At 26.9% G+C, this 15,950-nt stretch overlaps 2 protein-coding genes across 5 annotated transcripts in view; both read left to right on the plus strand.

Annotated features, from left to right (window-relative positions):
* The window catches only part of LOC135926818 (uncharacterized), a 74,664-nt gene extending 69,170 nt beyond the window's left edge, over positions 1-5,494 (plus strand). Inside the window, exons 27-29 of the mRNA XM_065462748.1 lie at positions 1,263-1,398; positions 5,244-5,399; positions 5,445-5,494. Coding sequence (XP_065318820.1) covers positions 1,263-1,398; positions 5,244-5,399; positions 5,445-5,494 — 342 coding nt within the window. The remainder of the gene's footprint in view (positions 1-1,262; positions 1,399-5,243; positions 5,400-5,444) is intronic.
* Positions 5,495-5,591: 97 nt separating this feature from the next.
* Positions 5,592-15,950, plus strand: part of LOC135926034 (uncharacterized) — a 68,680-nt gene continuing 58,321 nt past the window's right edge. For all 4 annotated transcript variants that reach the window (XR_010571773.1, XR_010571774.1, XM_065461685.1 and 1 more), the window contains exons 1-3: positions 5,592-5,698; positions 5,745-5,886; positions 5,924-6,142. Coding sequence is in view for 2 of the 4 variants with exons in the window: in XM_065461685.1 (XP_065317757.1) it covers positions 5,679-5,698; positions 5,745-5,886; positions 5,924-6,142 (381 nt within the window). In the remaining 2 variants the exon portion in view is untranslated. The remainder of the gene's footprint in view (positions 5,699-5,744; positions 5,887-5,923; positions 6,143-15,950) is intronic.

Raw genomic sequence — 15,950 nt, forward strand, 5'->3', positions numbered from 1 at the left:
TTCAATTATAATTTATTTTTATGAATTATAAAAAATATGAGTGGTTCAAAAATTGTCTCCTTATGCATAAGGATCATTCCATGCTAAATGGGTAAAAAAATCGAAATTTTCGGCCGACCCCTTTCAATTTATTAAAATTTGTGAGTACCCCATAAGATACAAAATTGACCTTTTTTTAATCCTTTTTCTTTATTAAATTAGTTATAATTAAATCAATTTAAATATTAAATTTGATATTTATAACTAACATGTAGTATGTTCAACAATAGTGATGTCGTTGCGGGGGGATGCAAGGGCTCAACTCTAAAAAGGAAGCTTTCAAACATTTAAAACTTTTTAAAATGAGCCCTCCAACCCACCTATTGAAAAGCTAGCTATGTTAATGTTTGACACGAATAGAACCAGTAACGAAGCGTCAAGTTTAGTAATAGGGAAGCAATTGGAATTTTTTTTCATTTTTATTAGTCAAAAACCATTCAAAAAATAAGATTTATAAATAAGTGGAATTTTGTCTTTGCTTTTGAGTAAAATCTCAACTGATAGTTTGCACATCGAATCTATAATATTTTCAATTCGATTTTCACCAAATGATTTTAATTGAATCATCGACTGCAAAGGAATGGTTGATTCTTCATGTAAACTGTTTTCAAATAATATTGAATTCGAAAATCCTTTACCATTCCAAACATACTTTTTCTTTAGGAATAATAGGTATGACCAATATATAGAGAATTAAAAATTTACATCGCGTGAGCCACCGATATTTTTCATATTTATCGATAGGAATATTACCAATGCAAGATTTTATTTCTTTTTTCAAATTTTGTAAAATTGATTTTTGTCTACCATTTTCAATAATCAATTTTTTGAGCTAAATGATATTTTTAATAAATTTTTGCAAATATTAGACACATTATTAATTATTACTTTTAAAAAAGTAGAAATATTTATTTAAAAAAAGAAAAGATTAAAATATTTTTTCTCTTTTATTTCTTAAAAAAATTTAAGCAATTTTATATTTGGTTCCTCAGTGTTATATTTTTTTTAACGCAGTAAAAAGAATATTAATTTTTTTAACGTTATAATCATTTTTTTTAATGAAGTTAAATTAGTATTAATTTTTTAAAATAGTATAAATATTATTTGAATTTTATATAAGAAAAATTTCAGGGAAGGAATACTTCCTTGCTTTATGGACGGTTCGTCACTGAATCAATTATAGAGATTTTACATATTTTATAAATATTTCAAAATTATTATAGAAATTAGATTTCAAAATTGAATCATTTATTTTTCTCTCCATATCAAGACTCATCATGATTGCCCTTCAACATTGTGTACATTTAGAAAAGGATCTGGCAAAATTATTTTTTAAAATTCCTCTGGATCTATTAAAAGGTATAATTATTTTGAAAGTCTCTGTATTTAGAAATAGTATATATCTATAATCATATAATATTATATTTAAGGAACCAGAACAAAGGCATGTCTTTCATAATCATATAAAAAAGCTATTTTATATTTTAAATTCACATAATAATCTAGATATACACCTCATTGATATCCGACCATCCTTAATTTTTAGCTACATTCATTTTCAAAAATAATAATAAATTTCTTTAAAAAAAATAATAATGATGTTTATTTTTTATTTAATTTTTATAAATTATAAGTAAAATATAAGTTCTTTAAAAATTTTCATTATATATAAAGATATTCTCTCACTACACTAAGATCACCAAAATTTTCGCCGATGTTTATCTTATTTTTTAAAATTTACTATCGTCTTGTATAAAAAATTATAATTTAATCAAATTATAACCCTTTTGAGTTTTATTTTATTCAAATGGGTTAAGACAAAACCACAAATATTAAAGATCGTGAGATCTTTATTATTTCATTAAGAGAAAATTTGGACAGAAAGGCACACTAATTAGCCACTAGTCTATATACTATTGGTGATATATTTTGACCTTACTAAAAATAGAAGACATCCAAATATAACTAATTGAACAGCAGAATTGTTAAACCCTACTTTTAAAAGTAGCGCGCTACCGCCATCGCTATTTGTCAAAAAACATAGGTCGCTACCGCTATGTCGCTACCCATCAAAAAAGTAGCACGCTTAAAGGTAGTTTTGGCTACTTTTTAGACTACTTTTTATAAAATAATTTAGAAATTATTTATTGTTTATAATGTAATTGCATAGTAATACATAAAAATCAACATTTATAAATATTTAAATATAGTTAGTTTTGATTATAAAAATTTTTTGTAAAAAGACTATAATTTATGTAATAAAAATAACTATTTATGGTAATATTCATTTTTAATTTATTTTTTTTGCATTTTAATAATAAAATCATTTCTATACTATCATCCCCAAGTCTAGAGCGGCGATCAAAAAGTATAAGTTTTGCCTTACTAAATAATTTCTCAACACTAGCACTTGAGGGCAAGGTAGTAATTAATTTTAAATACATATTTTTAATATAAGAAAAATTATCAAAGATACTCATTTGTATTTATAAATTTAAAAAACGCGTCTAGGGATTTTCTATTATATTAATATCCTTTATTTCAAAAAAATTATCGTGAAAGTCATTTTTATGATTCTGACTAGGGCATCTTTGTCTGACATCTCAATTATTTGTGTCTTGTTAAATTTTGTTCATTATAATATTTGGTGTTGTTGGCTCGTTTTGAGCAGATTTAAAAACGGTTAACTCAATATTTTAGCTAGAAAAATATTGCCTAAGCCTCAAGATTTTGCTAATAAATGTCCAAACCTTTGTTCCTTCTGCAAACAAAATCTTCAGGCTTGTGTAATATTATTCTAGATGAAATATTGAGATAGCCGTTTTTACAAATAGGCTCAAAACGAGTCGTTTAACAACACTAATATTGGTAATTTGTATAAAGTTATTAATATGTTCATGATTATTTTTTAAATTAATAATTGCAATGAAAAATACGAGTGATCGCATAACAATATAGTAGGGCAGTATATAATCTCCCAAATCTATAATATTATCAACTTTATTTTTAAATTTCATCTCTTAGCAACTATGTTAATTTAATCTTCACATTTAGATAAATCTTATACCATTTAATCTCAATTTTAACATTAATATATTACAATTTAATTAAGTTTCTATGAAAATATCTATTTTTTAAAATATATTTAGAGCCTCGTTTTATTTATTTACAAAATTTTTGACAAAGTTAAAATAAGAAATATATGTGCACAATTATAAATAAATATGTATAAAAAAATATATGTTATTGGGGATTAGCATTATAAAACTTAATTTATTTATAGCGCGGATTTAATTTTGAAAGACCTGATTATGCCTGTATCATATTCCAACATATATAGAGTACCTACCCTGTGTATACCAGGCAATTTTCCCGTAAACTTTTGGACTATCATTAATTTACAATAATTTTAATATTATATTTTTTAGATAAATTTATGACTAAATTGTCTAAAATTCACAGGGTAGGTACATAAATCCTGGAATTCCTTTCAGGGAAAATCATGTTTTTCAAAATTAAAAGATGTGGGATATAAATGATTTGATTTTAAAATTCGCAAAAACTCCAATTTATAAAGCTGTTCTGAATTTGCTATCTTCTTGCTAATAGATAAATAAAAATTTTTAGGAGATGTATGAAAATAGAACTTCAATTTTTAACTCTTCTTTATTGATAAAATTTGCCCTATACTGTTTACTTCCTTCCCGATGGCATAAAATAGGGCTACACCTTTGGGAGCCATATGACCTAGGGCGATACCTATAATTGAGGTGAAAAGATCATGAGATAGCTCGGAGTATTATTTTGTTTTGATGGTCTCCTATTGGGTTTTACATTTTCAAGTTTGGGCCTGGTTTATTTTTAAACGAAACTACGGCACGTCCCGGGATTATAAAAAAGTGGTTTGGATTTAAAGAAAATATACATATTTGGCATTTTAATAATATGAATTATTTAATAACTTTTAAAACTATCTTTATTCTAAAATGATAAATGTAAATTATTCTTCATTTAATACCAAATAAAGTAGCTAAATAACTAGATTTATGTCAGAGATCATCATAGGTATAAATATTTTGATCATGGCTAGCCCAGGCCCGTAGTAAAAAATATTTTAGGATAAGGCCCGGCCTATATTTAGTATTTTAAAAAAATCCCAAGCCCATAATAAGTTTCAAAATATTTTCCGAAACCCTTATCCAAAATTTTAATTTATTGTATTTAATGAAAAAAAAACAATAGTTCAGCATATTTAGGCAATTATTTTATTTGCAATACTGAAATTTATTATTATTAGAAGAAAAAAGTTACAATACTTTTTATAAGCTAGCAACTGTTTTAAATGAATTAATTTTAGACCGAAGCCCATTAAAAAATCTAGACTCAGCTCATGGCCGCTAGAAAAATAATATTAGGCCTGTACCCCGCCTGCTGTGCGCCTATGAAGGTCTTTGATGTGGTTATAAAATTATTTTATTTTAATGCAATATAAATAAATTTATTGTACAAATACAGATACAAATAATTGTATCTACAATGCCCGGGTTGAGATGGGTAACTTTTGAAATTTTTTTATTTGGGCTGGGCCTGGCAAAAAAATTATTGGGTTGGATTATTGATGAATCATGATATATGATAGAAGTGATCATCCAAATGTACTATTTTTAATGTAATATTTTAAATAGTTGCTTATTTTGGTGTTCATATACATATTTTTCGGGTTAGGCTTTATGTTTAAAAAAACTGGGCCAGGCCGGTTAACTTAGTATAAAATTGGTAATGAGATGGGTACAAATTTGGCCGTGCCAGATAAAAAACTTTTGTCATTTATAGTTTTTATGAAAATAAAATACGAGCACTCTTTGGGATGTCAACTATTGTGGGTTGGGACTTTTTTTTCATAAATTATCCGTTCCTGTGCCTGAACAACATGATAGATGTAGGGATTGGTTTTGAAGTAATATTATTGGGATTTAAAATTATAGATGTGGGGATATTTACATGTTGCTATTATTAAAGGCTTGAGTAAAATAATTTACAATTATCAAATTTATTATGGAGATTTATCTGGTTATATTGTATTTAAAATAATTCAGAAATATATTTTTAATAAAATGTTTCTGGGAAAATTGGTAATAAATCATTTTATAGTTACGTATTTATTTATATTATTTTATTAAGAAAACATAAATTTTTATTTTTAGATTTCACTCCTATATTCCTATCATACATCAAATGCAGCCCTTATGCGTATATTCGCAAAATTTGCTATTCAATATTGAAAAGGTTCGCTCATAGTTCAACTCACTATCCATTCATTATATATGGCATCATTTTGGAATTATTATCCCATGATGTCTGTAAGATTATAAATTTATTATATCTTATATTTATATTTAACACAGATAGGTTATACGTTTTAAACCGTCAACCGGTATGTTATCTTTGGCTATAACATATTATTTGATACAATTAATTTATTATAGATACCCATAAAGATTAAATACCACATTACTCAATTGTTCAATAACATTTTAAAACGTTGGCTTGAACGATCCGATGCTATCATATCTTTTATTTTATCTCTGCAACATATTTCTCTAACCTTAGATCAATCATGGATATCTGGCATTAACGATATGAGATTAGATTTTAAAAAGTTTTAATTTGACCAATTTATATTAAATTGGAAATACTTTCTGTAGATATATAAAAACATTTTTAACACAATTAAATGCACTTCCTGCTGATATGAAGATTGACAACGATAGAACCCACCTTGCATCTACTATTAAATCAAACACCTTATTTATTGCAAAAAAATATTTTAGACAAAATATTATTCCGGTATAAAATTTCACAATAATATTAAATAATTTTTTAGATATTGAGATATTTGCGCTATATGAAAATGTTTTCCGAAATAACAATATCTCATGCACCAGAACTGGTAAAGAATTTAAAATTCTGGGATGATTATAAATCGAAGATAACTTATCTAGTCCATATTTTAAATTCACTAAATAAATACCTGGAAGATAATAATTCAAACACTAAAACATTAATTGTTATGATGAAAATATTTTACAAAAAATTTTCACAGGTAAACGTTGTTTAATCAATTTTATGTTATATGAATAGACCTGTCCGCCGATGAAAAATTACCGGCGACGGTGTGGAGACACGCCAAAATTTTTTTAAAGTATTTTTGATTTTTTTTACTCGTAAAGAAATTGATATTATTTGAAACAATCTTTTTTAAATAAAATTTATCAACTTATATAATTATAATATAACTATTATTAAACTACAGGATATAACGAGAACCTATTTTAGTTTAAAATGTGTCTAACTTAAAAATACACGTTTACTGGATGTGCTTATTTTTATAGAACCCTTAAAATAAAACCTATTTTGATTTAAATATTTTGCCAGCCATTTCCGTAGAATTCCAATAAAATCTATTTTGTTTTAAATATTTTATTATTTTATATCAAAATCCAACTGCGACAAAAAAAATATAATCTATTCGCGATAATAATAAAAATTCTAATAATTTTCCGCGAAAATTAAAAAAAAATTAATATATTCAAAATAAATGATCTAGTTTTTCTCTTTTTCATATAAAAGTAAAATATATCCTTGACATCATTGCAAATAACAATCAATTAATCCCCCCAAAAAAACAAAATAATATTACAATATCAACCCCCCCCCCCCCTTTTATTAGGAACAAAAATAATGGGCATAATTATATATTTTTTCGTCACTATATAAAAAAATCAATCAGCGTATAAGCATTCAATAAATGATTCACATATTTTTTTAAGCATTATTTTTTGTTTTTATTTCTTCTTTATCGTTTCATGCACTCGCTCTGATCTTCAATGATAGCCATTCAGTATTGTTTCAATTGAATCCGATAGATGATTATACGATCCTCCTTTCTTTTAGGCGATTTTTTTAGTAGCATACATTTGTTGTTATCCTAAAATTGCGTCATTCCTTTTTCACGATATGACATACGGCATTCGTGGATAGTAGTTGCTTATTGATTACACGATTATTTACACCATTGAAATCTACGTCTTCATTAACCAGGAACTTTCCTTAAATAATTTCTTTTTTTACTATTTCCTCTTTAAATCATTTATATACTCACTTCCGTAATTGACCCCCTCGCCGTTATCATCAAATTTTACCCAATTTAAATTGTTTCCCAAATTTTCTTATTACTACACCTTTCTCCCATTTTTTTGAACTTCCATATAATCTAATCCATACTAATTGTCCAGAAGTATATTCCAATTTCCTTCTATCGATATCCTCAATAATTACAGCCGTTTTACTAGGTGCCAACATATCCAAAAACTTCCTTACCTTCCGACCTATCATCTTTTCGGCCGGAGACAAACCATCTTTTCCCACAGCATTATAATAATACAAATGCTCTACGCATATTTCTCCCTTTCCACTTTTTGTCTTCTTCAACTATCCTTTAACTGTCGCCACCATCCTTTCGCCTGTCCATTTGAACTGGGGTGATACGGTGGCGCTAACACATGTTGCACACCCGTTTTCTCACAGAACTTCTAGAATTCTTCGCCGATAAAAGCTGGTCCCTAATCCTATAACACCGTTTTCGGAATACCAAACTTCGACCATACTTTCTTAAAATGTTTAATCACAATATTCGCAGTTAACCCATGTATTTCTTCAAATTCTATCCATTTGGAGAATGCATCTACACTTAATATATACTTTTTTCCTTCATATTCGAAATATTCAACATGAATCCTCTCCCCTGGTTCTATAACTTTTGGCCATGTACCTTTTTTATCCTTACAGGGCATGTCTGACCATGCATTGCAAATCTCACATTCCTTTCCCAACTTGGCAATATCTTCGTTCATTCTGGGCTACCATACATATTCACTTCCCCATTGCTTCATACGAGTAACTTCTTGATGACCCGCATGTATAACATTCAAATTTTTTTCTCTCAACCGCCAGGTATAACGGCTCGGTGTCCCCTCATAACACAAGCGTCCACTAAATTTAATTCCGTTTCAATATTTTTGAACTTTATCATCATCTTGCCATGACCTTTTTCCCATTAGACACAATTTAACTACCGCTAATTCTCTATCTTTCCTTGTATACTTTGTATATATTCCCAGGTAGTTGGGCTAACTTTTATACCTCGCATTACCATACGTACCAGACATTCTTCCTGATTATCCTTTTCAATACAACAGATTCATCCACGCTTTCCCCCGCTCATAATCTCGACAAAATATCCGGTGATTGATTCTCCTTTCCCCTTCGATATTTTAAGTCCATATCAAAATTTCACCAACAATAACTATCGCTGAAGTCGAGGCCACAACATCAATTCTTTATTATCCTTTTTAAATAAATGTGTTAATGGCTTATGATCTGTAAAATTAACAAACTTCCCTATAAGGTACTCGCGACACTTTGTTAACCCAAAAATCACAGCCAAAGCTTCCTGCTCTATCCCCGAATATCGCTTTTCTACCTTTCTAAATACTCTCGAGAAAAAAAATAAAACAGGTCTTTCTATCCTTTGTATTAGATGCAACATCGCCCCACCTACTCCTCTATTACATGCGTCTACAGCCATAATTACTTCCAAATCACTATTAAAACACATCAGAATTGGCTCTTTCCCAATTCTCTACTTTAATGTTCTGAACGCAATCTCTTGTTCCTATTCCCATTCAAAATGTACTCCTTTCTTTAATTCGCTAAAGGTAATAATTCACCATTACCATAAACGACTGCCTCTACTTTACTGGTCGGCCTATTCAAATTCGCAATATTCAACAAATTTTTATCCAATGGTTTAACCCTCATTCCATTAATTTTATGACCCAAATATGTCACTTCAGTTACTCCCAACACACTCTTTTCACGACTTGCCTTTAACCCTTTATTTCGAATTCTATTGAACACCTTCCAGCCTATCATCATGCTGTTTCATCGTTATTCCCACAACCAAAGCATCATCCATATAATTAAAAACACCCTCTAAACCCTGGTAAACAGCAGCCATTGTACGCTGAGAAATAGGGGCCTACACACTTAACCCAAACGATAACCGACAAAAAGTAAATATTCCTTTAAAAGTCGTAATCGTCAATAACTTTCGAGTCGTTTTTGCCATCGGTAATTGCAAATATACGCACGAAAAATTAATCTTGGAAAATTTAACGGGTATTTCACCTCTACAAGTAAGGAAATCTGCGCATAACCTTAACTTACGTTAGCCTTTCTCACATGAACCAACTGAGTTGCCCATTCACTGTAACCAATCGGACAAATAATTCCTTCTCGCACCCAGTTATCCAACTCTTTTTCCATTTCCGCCCTCCATAAATAAAACTCGTCGCACCGGATTATTTTGCTATAAAGCCTTCCTTTAAACGTAGTTCAACTTCATAATTCACTAAACATCCTAATTTCTCCTCAAAAATTTCACTATAATTATTCATTAAAATTGCCACGGCACTTCGCCAATTCTCCAAATTCGGTCTGCACACTTCTTGACTAATAATTTTTTACTCTATTTCACTTCCATTGGTTGCTATTTTTATTTCATCAATATTTCCCGCATTACACACTTTCTACCAGGTATTTCCTTTTTTACCTCTCTATTTTTGTCATTTTCCATAATATTAACACTTCCCGACAACTCATTATCTCTTTCCTTTCTTTTTTTAATGGCACTATCCGCGTTTGAAAACTATTCGTTTTTACAAATTCATTAATTACCCGTCATACCGTTTCCAAAAGATTTCATTCTTTGTATCACAATTTTTGATTTCCCATTTCAGTATTTCGATCTTCAACCATTTCATCCCGTTTAATTCCATTTGAAAATATAGCCAAAAAATTATTTACTGGACCAATCTTAACAATCCATTCCCATCCCATAATCATCTCCACTTTTTTTTAGCAACAATCGACAAATTTAAATAATCAACTATACTATACCATTTATCACAAACGGTATTTTAATTTTTCTTAAAACCTTTATTTCCGATCCATTAAATTGTCTAACTATCATCTCCTCAATTATAATCTCTTTCGGCCAATATTCACAATAATTTTCATAACTTACAATCGATATCGCAGCACCTATATCCAACAACATAGATATTTCTCTACTTCCTACAACTATTTCTACATGAGGACATTTATCCTTCGCACTTTTGATTTTAAAATTGGAATTTTATAATTTTTCATATTTTCATCATTTACTAAATTTATATTTCTCTTATCTACTAAATTTCCTTTAACTTCTTTATCGCTACCCACTGGAATTCTCATGTCAGTCTTTAATTAATAACTCCTATTATACTATTTTCACTATCATTTAGTCACCTCTCCGGATATTCTAATCATAATTTCATCTTTACCTTTCCCCTCCTTTAAAACATTATTATTTTGTACCATTCTTACATTGGATGCTAGTGCTAAATATTTCACTGCCGGAAATGCTCCCACATTTATCGGTTCTCTTACATTACAATTCTCTTTAGAATGTCCCATTTTTCCACTTCTTTCACATTGAAATGTTTTTTGATTATTTCCATTAAAACGATACGTCGTAACATAACATTTTTCACTGTTATGCCCTACCCCTCCACATCTTTTACATTTAATCCGTTGCTTGTTAAACGCTGCACACCTCTGAGCACAATTTTTACTTATATGTCCCAATTTCCCACGAGCATAGCATCTCACCCCTTGAATATTCATCTATTGTCGATTAAATCTGTCCCGAAAAAAATTCTCTCTTTTTAATTTTCTTTTTCATTCCTCAACAAGCTCATTAGAGTATTTTAAAAAGATTATCTTCCATTTTAAATGCTATATAAACGTATACACAGTTGACTATTATTGTTTATCTAAAATATGTAATTATATGCTCTTGGCCGTTATAGTAATAATCTTAAATTACATAGCAACACAAATAATAGATGCTGGTTAATTTCCAGTAATAGCCATGACACTCACGATGTAAACTAATATCAGAATTTATTATGTTGGATAAATTGATAAAATAAAAACACTAAAAATCTTTGGAAGAAATAATTATGCAAATATATTGAAGCCAGGAGTTATTTATAAGGCAATGCCATATTAGAAATGAAACATTTTCTAACTATAAAATAAGGACCAGAATGATATGATGAAACAATTAAGATTTTACATATTGTCGCACCACCTTGTATATTATTTTAAAATAATAGTAGTTTGTAATAATTACAAAAATATACTTGTATTAAAAATTTAACTCAAATAGCTTTCATAAAAACATGTAAAAAATGAGAAGAAAAGATATCAAATTTATTACATCTATTGCAGAATGAATAATTAAATATTTAATTTTTAAAATTATTTCTAACTAAATATGGCGTTAAATACTTAAATGCAATTTGTTATTATATTTATTATTAAAACCATTTATTAGTAAAATTTATTATAATATTGACTATAATATATTATATAACTGTCAAATACGTCTATAAAAGTGGCATTATATCTAATATTTTATAAACAACTGTATATAGTAGAGGATTATAAACTATATGTCTACTTACTTTTTATAAAGAAATCTCTTATACTTATTTGGACCTTGAGAATATATTTAAGGTATGATATTTCTTCTCTTTTTTACCTGTTTTTAGGCAAGCTATATTTTCCTTATTTGTAAAACAGTTTTGAGTTAAATTTTTAATACTAGTATATTTTTGATATTAATACAAACTACTACTATTTTAAAATATAATATACCAACTAGAGGTGGTACGATAATAATATATAAAATCTTAATTAATTTCTTTTATCATATCATATCACTCTGGTTCTTATTTTATAGTTAAAAAATGTTTCATTTCTAATATGGCATCCCTGCCTTGTAAATAACTTAAGGCTTCAATATATTTGCATAATTTCTACTAAAGATTTTTAGTGTTTTTGTTTTAAAAATTTATATAACATAATAAATTCTGACATAAGATAATAAAGTGAGTGTCATGGCTATGACTGCAAATTAACCAGCATCTATTATTTATGTGGCTATGTAATTAATTACCGCTGCTGAAAGCATATGATTGCATATTTTATAAGAATAATGGTCAACTATGTAGTTGTTTATATATCATTAAAAATGGAAGATGATCTTTTATAAATTTAATATCTCACAATTTTTTCTCAATTACTTATCTAGCTCATTAACACTTTTTCTCATACCTTCTATCATATTTTCATTTAAAATTTTATATTTCATCTTTTAGATTTAACATTTCTACCTTATTCTTTCATTTTCATTAATATTTTCTAATTCCCTTCTATTATTTTTAATTTCAATTTCCTCCGTGATCTTTATCTATCCCTTTCTATAACTCTTTTCATTTTTCTCCGATGTAACACAATAGCAATTATCCATAAACATACAACTACTACAGTTATAATACAATTATTCCTTTATGGAACCATTTTTGATATTTTTTTTATAATTAAACATTTATTCCTTATTTAAAAAAAATTATTCCAGATTTATATACTTTAATTAATTTATATTCCTTTTTAATTACAAAAATTTTATTAATATTTTAACACTACTAAATGTTAGAATATACATTATACTTATTATTGTAAAAAAATATGCCAATACAAATATACATTAATACTATTATAATAAATTTTATTTTACCTTTTATCTTAATAATTTTATTTATTTTTACTATGGTTTTGTTCTTTTTATTTTTTGTGTCCCAGGCTCTTTATTTAATTGGCCGGCACCAACTTATAGAACCCTTAAAATAAAATCTATTTTGATTTAAATATTTTGCCAACAACTTCCGTAGAATTCCAATAAAATCTATTTTGTTTTAAATACTTTATTATTTTATATCAAAATCCAATTACGACAAAAAAAATATAAACTTTTCGCGATAATAATAAAAATTCTAATAATTTTTCGCGAAAATAAAAAAAATTAATATATTCAAAATAAATGATCTAGTTTTACTCATTTTCATATAAAAATAAAATACATCCTTGAAATCATTGCAAATAACAACCAATTAATCCCAAAAAATATAAAAATAATAAAAAAAATAATATTACAATATTACAACACGTATATCTAGACATATAATTTTTTTCTGACTAAAACTGGAAGTTTAGTTCCCATTTTTTAAAAAAGTTGATAGAAGGAGAAAATAATAAATATCACATCTTGTTCCAGATGATTCCATGTATCATTTTATTTAATCTGATAATGGGATGACTATTTATCCACTAATCTTTGTATATAATTTGATTCTATACATTCTCATAGTCTACTATTTCTTGGGGAATCTCCAGTTCATTCAACGTTGAAATGCTGGCCTAACATTTTTCTTTAAGATAATTGTTTATAATATATTTTATTAAGAAAGTGCTCATAACACCTAGAATAAATATTTAATATAATACTTGAAAAATTAAGTTATTTATATCCTAAAGTTTAGTGATTGGAAATCTATGATCGAATTTCTTACGCCTGTTTTGTTTGAAGGAAGATATGTCAATATTATCATTTTCACTACCAATCAAATGATTTATATTGAACTACTAAGAAGAAAAAGAATTATATCCTTCATTCTTTTTGAGATGATAAAAATCAACGGTATTTTTTAATAATCTTAGGAATTTGAGATTTCCTATTAAATCCCAATCAGAATTAATCTGAGCTCACCAGTGGCATCTCTAGGGGGGCGCAGGAGCTCGAGCCCCCTGAAAAATTTGAATAGCCCCCTAAAGAAAAAATTTTTTTTTTAACGGCTCCTTATCCCTTGAACTAAAAATAAATTTTTTTGATTGCCCACTGAATGATTTCTTTTATAATTCTACTGAGTAATATATAGATTTAATTTTATAATTTAAAAATAAATAAGTCTATCTAAATTATTTTTAAATGAATACTATTTTAATTATTAGATTAGATTAATACTTATAAATTATATTTTCACTATGTCAGCTTCCAATCAAATTCTGTGTTAAAAATAGAATATTAATATCACTCACTAAATATTAATTTAGCATTAACAGTTGAAGCTTTATTGACTTTTATTAATTAAATTAATATATAACCCTAATTAAATAAATATTAATTGAAAATTAACAAATTTAATATTGTAATTAGCCGAGTTCAAAATCACTAATCATCTATATTATTGATATTTAAATAATTAACATGCCTCTTTTTAAAATTATTTACAAGGTCCAAATCCAAATAAGTATAAAAGATTTATTTATAAAAAGTAAGTAAACATATAGTTCATAATCCTCTATTAGATATAATTGGTTATAAAAAAATTAGGTTAAATACCATTTTTACAAACGTATTTGACAGTTATATATTATATTACAGTTAATATTTTAATAAATTTTACTAATAAATGCTTTTGATAATAAATATATCAAATATTTAACGCCATCTATTTATTTAGAAATATTTTTTAAAATTTAACATCTTATTATTTTTTTCCAGAATGGATGTAATAAATTAGATAACATTTCTTCTCTTTTTTACGTGTTTTTAGGAAAGCTATTTTTTTCTTATTTGAAAAACAGTTTTGAGTTAAATTTTTAATACTAGTATATTTTTGATATTATTACAAACTACTACTATTTTAAGATATAATATACCAACTAGAGGTGGTGCGACAATAATATATAAAATCTTAATTAATTTCTTTTATCATATCATATCACTTCTTAATGTTTCATTTCTAATATGGCATCCCTGCCTTGTAAACTTAAGGCTTCAATACATTTGCATAATTTATTCTAAAGATTTTTAGTGTTTTTGTTTTATCAATTTATCTAGCATAATAAATTCTGTTATAAGTTAATATAGTGAGTGTCATGGCTATGACTGCAAATTAACCAGCATCTATTATTTGGGTGGCTATGTAATTTAAGGTTATTATTACAGCTGCTTAGAGCATATGATTGCATATTTTATAAGCAATAATGGTCAACTGTGTAGTTGTTTAATATACTTTCTTTTTCCCGGAAGATAATCTTTTAGAAATTTAATATATAACAATTTTTTTCTCAATTACTTATCTAGCTTCCATCATGCATTTAAGAGGAAGCTCTAACCACCATATAGTTTTATAATTTGGATTGGTCGTTTATATTCTCTGCTCCAAGAATTGTTGATTTGGTTAGGCCTATAAATTTTTCCTTATTAGTCCATTCTATAAAACATTGTCTAAAAATGGTAACAGAGTGTTATATTCGTTTCTTGACCTTTTGTCAATGTAAGTTGCTAACTTTATAATATGTAGTTTTTAAAAACCATTATCAATTGAGGCACATGTATGAATTAATTAACGTTTTATCACTTGTAATTCTTTAGACGCAAAATTTTTTTATATCAGCAATCGAAAATATTTTATACTGTAATAAATAGATTTTGTATTAAAAAATAATATTTTTAGAAATGTCTTATATTGTTTTAATTATTTATATGCTAGTTTATTTTGTATGCATAATATAATAAATGATAAAATATGAAATTCAGAATAATTATTTTGAGTTAGCAAATTTTTAAAAAGTATAATATATTAATAAAACCCGGCCGCCCCCCATAAATTTTTTTTTAGTTGAGCCCCATGAGATTGTAAAGGCTAGCGACGCCCCTGGAGCTCACGTCTTATTTAATATGATATTTTGAACTTTTGTTAATTTCACTCATGCTTTCGACATTATCGAAAGAGAATTCTACGAACGTGTGAACTTTTAATTTTAAAGTAGTTTATTTTGTATTTTTAATTACATATTGTAATATTTTCACAACTTTCAGATTCAAAACACTACTC

This window comes from Gordionus sp. m RMFG-2023, chromosome 3, assembly GCF_954871325.1.
Source record: "Gordionus sp. m RMFG-2023 chromosome 3, tfGorSpeb1-WG-v2, whole genome shotgun sequence".
NCBI classification, from domain to species: Eukaryota; Metazoa; Nematomorpha; class Gordioida; order Chordodea; family Parachordodidae; genus Gordionus; species Gordionus sp. m RMFG-2023.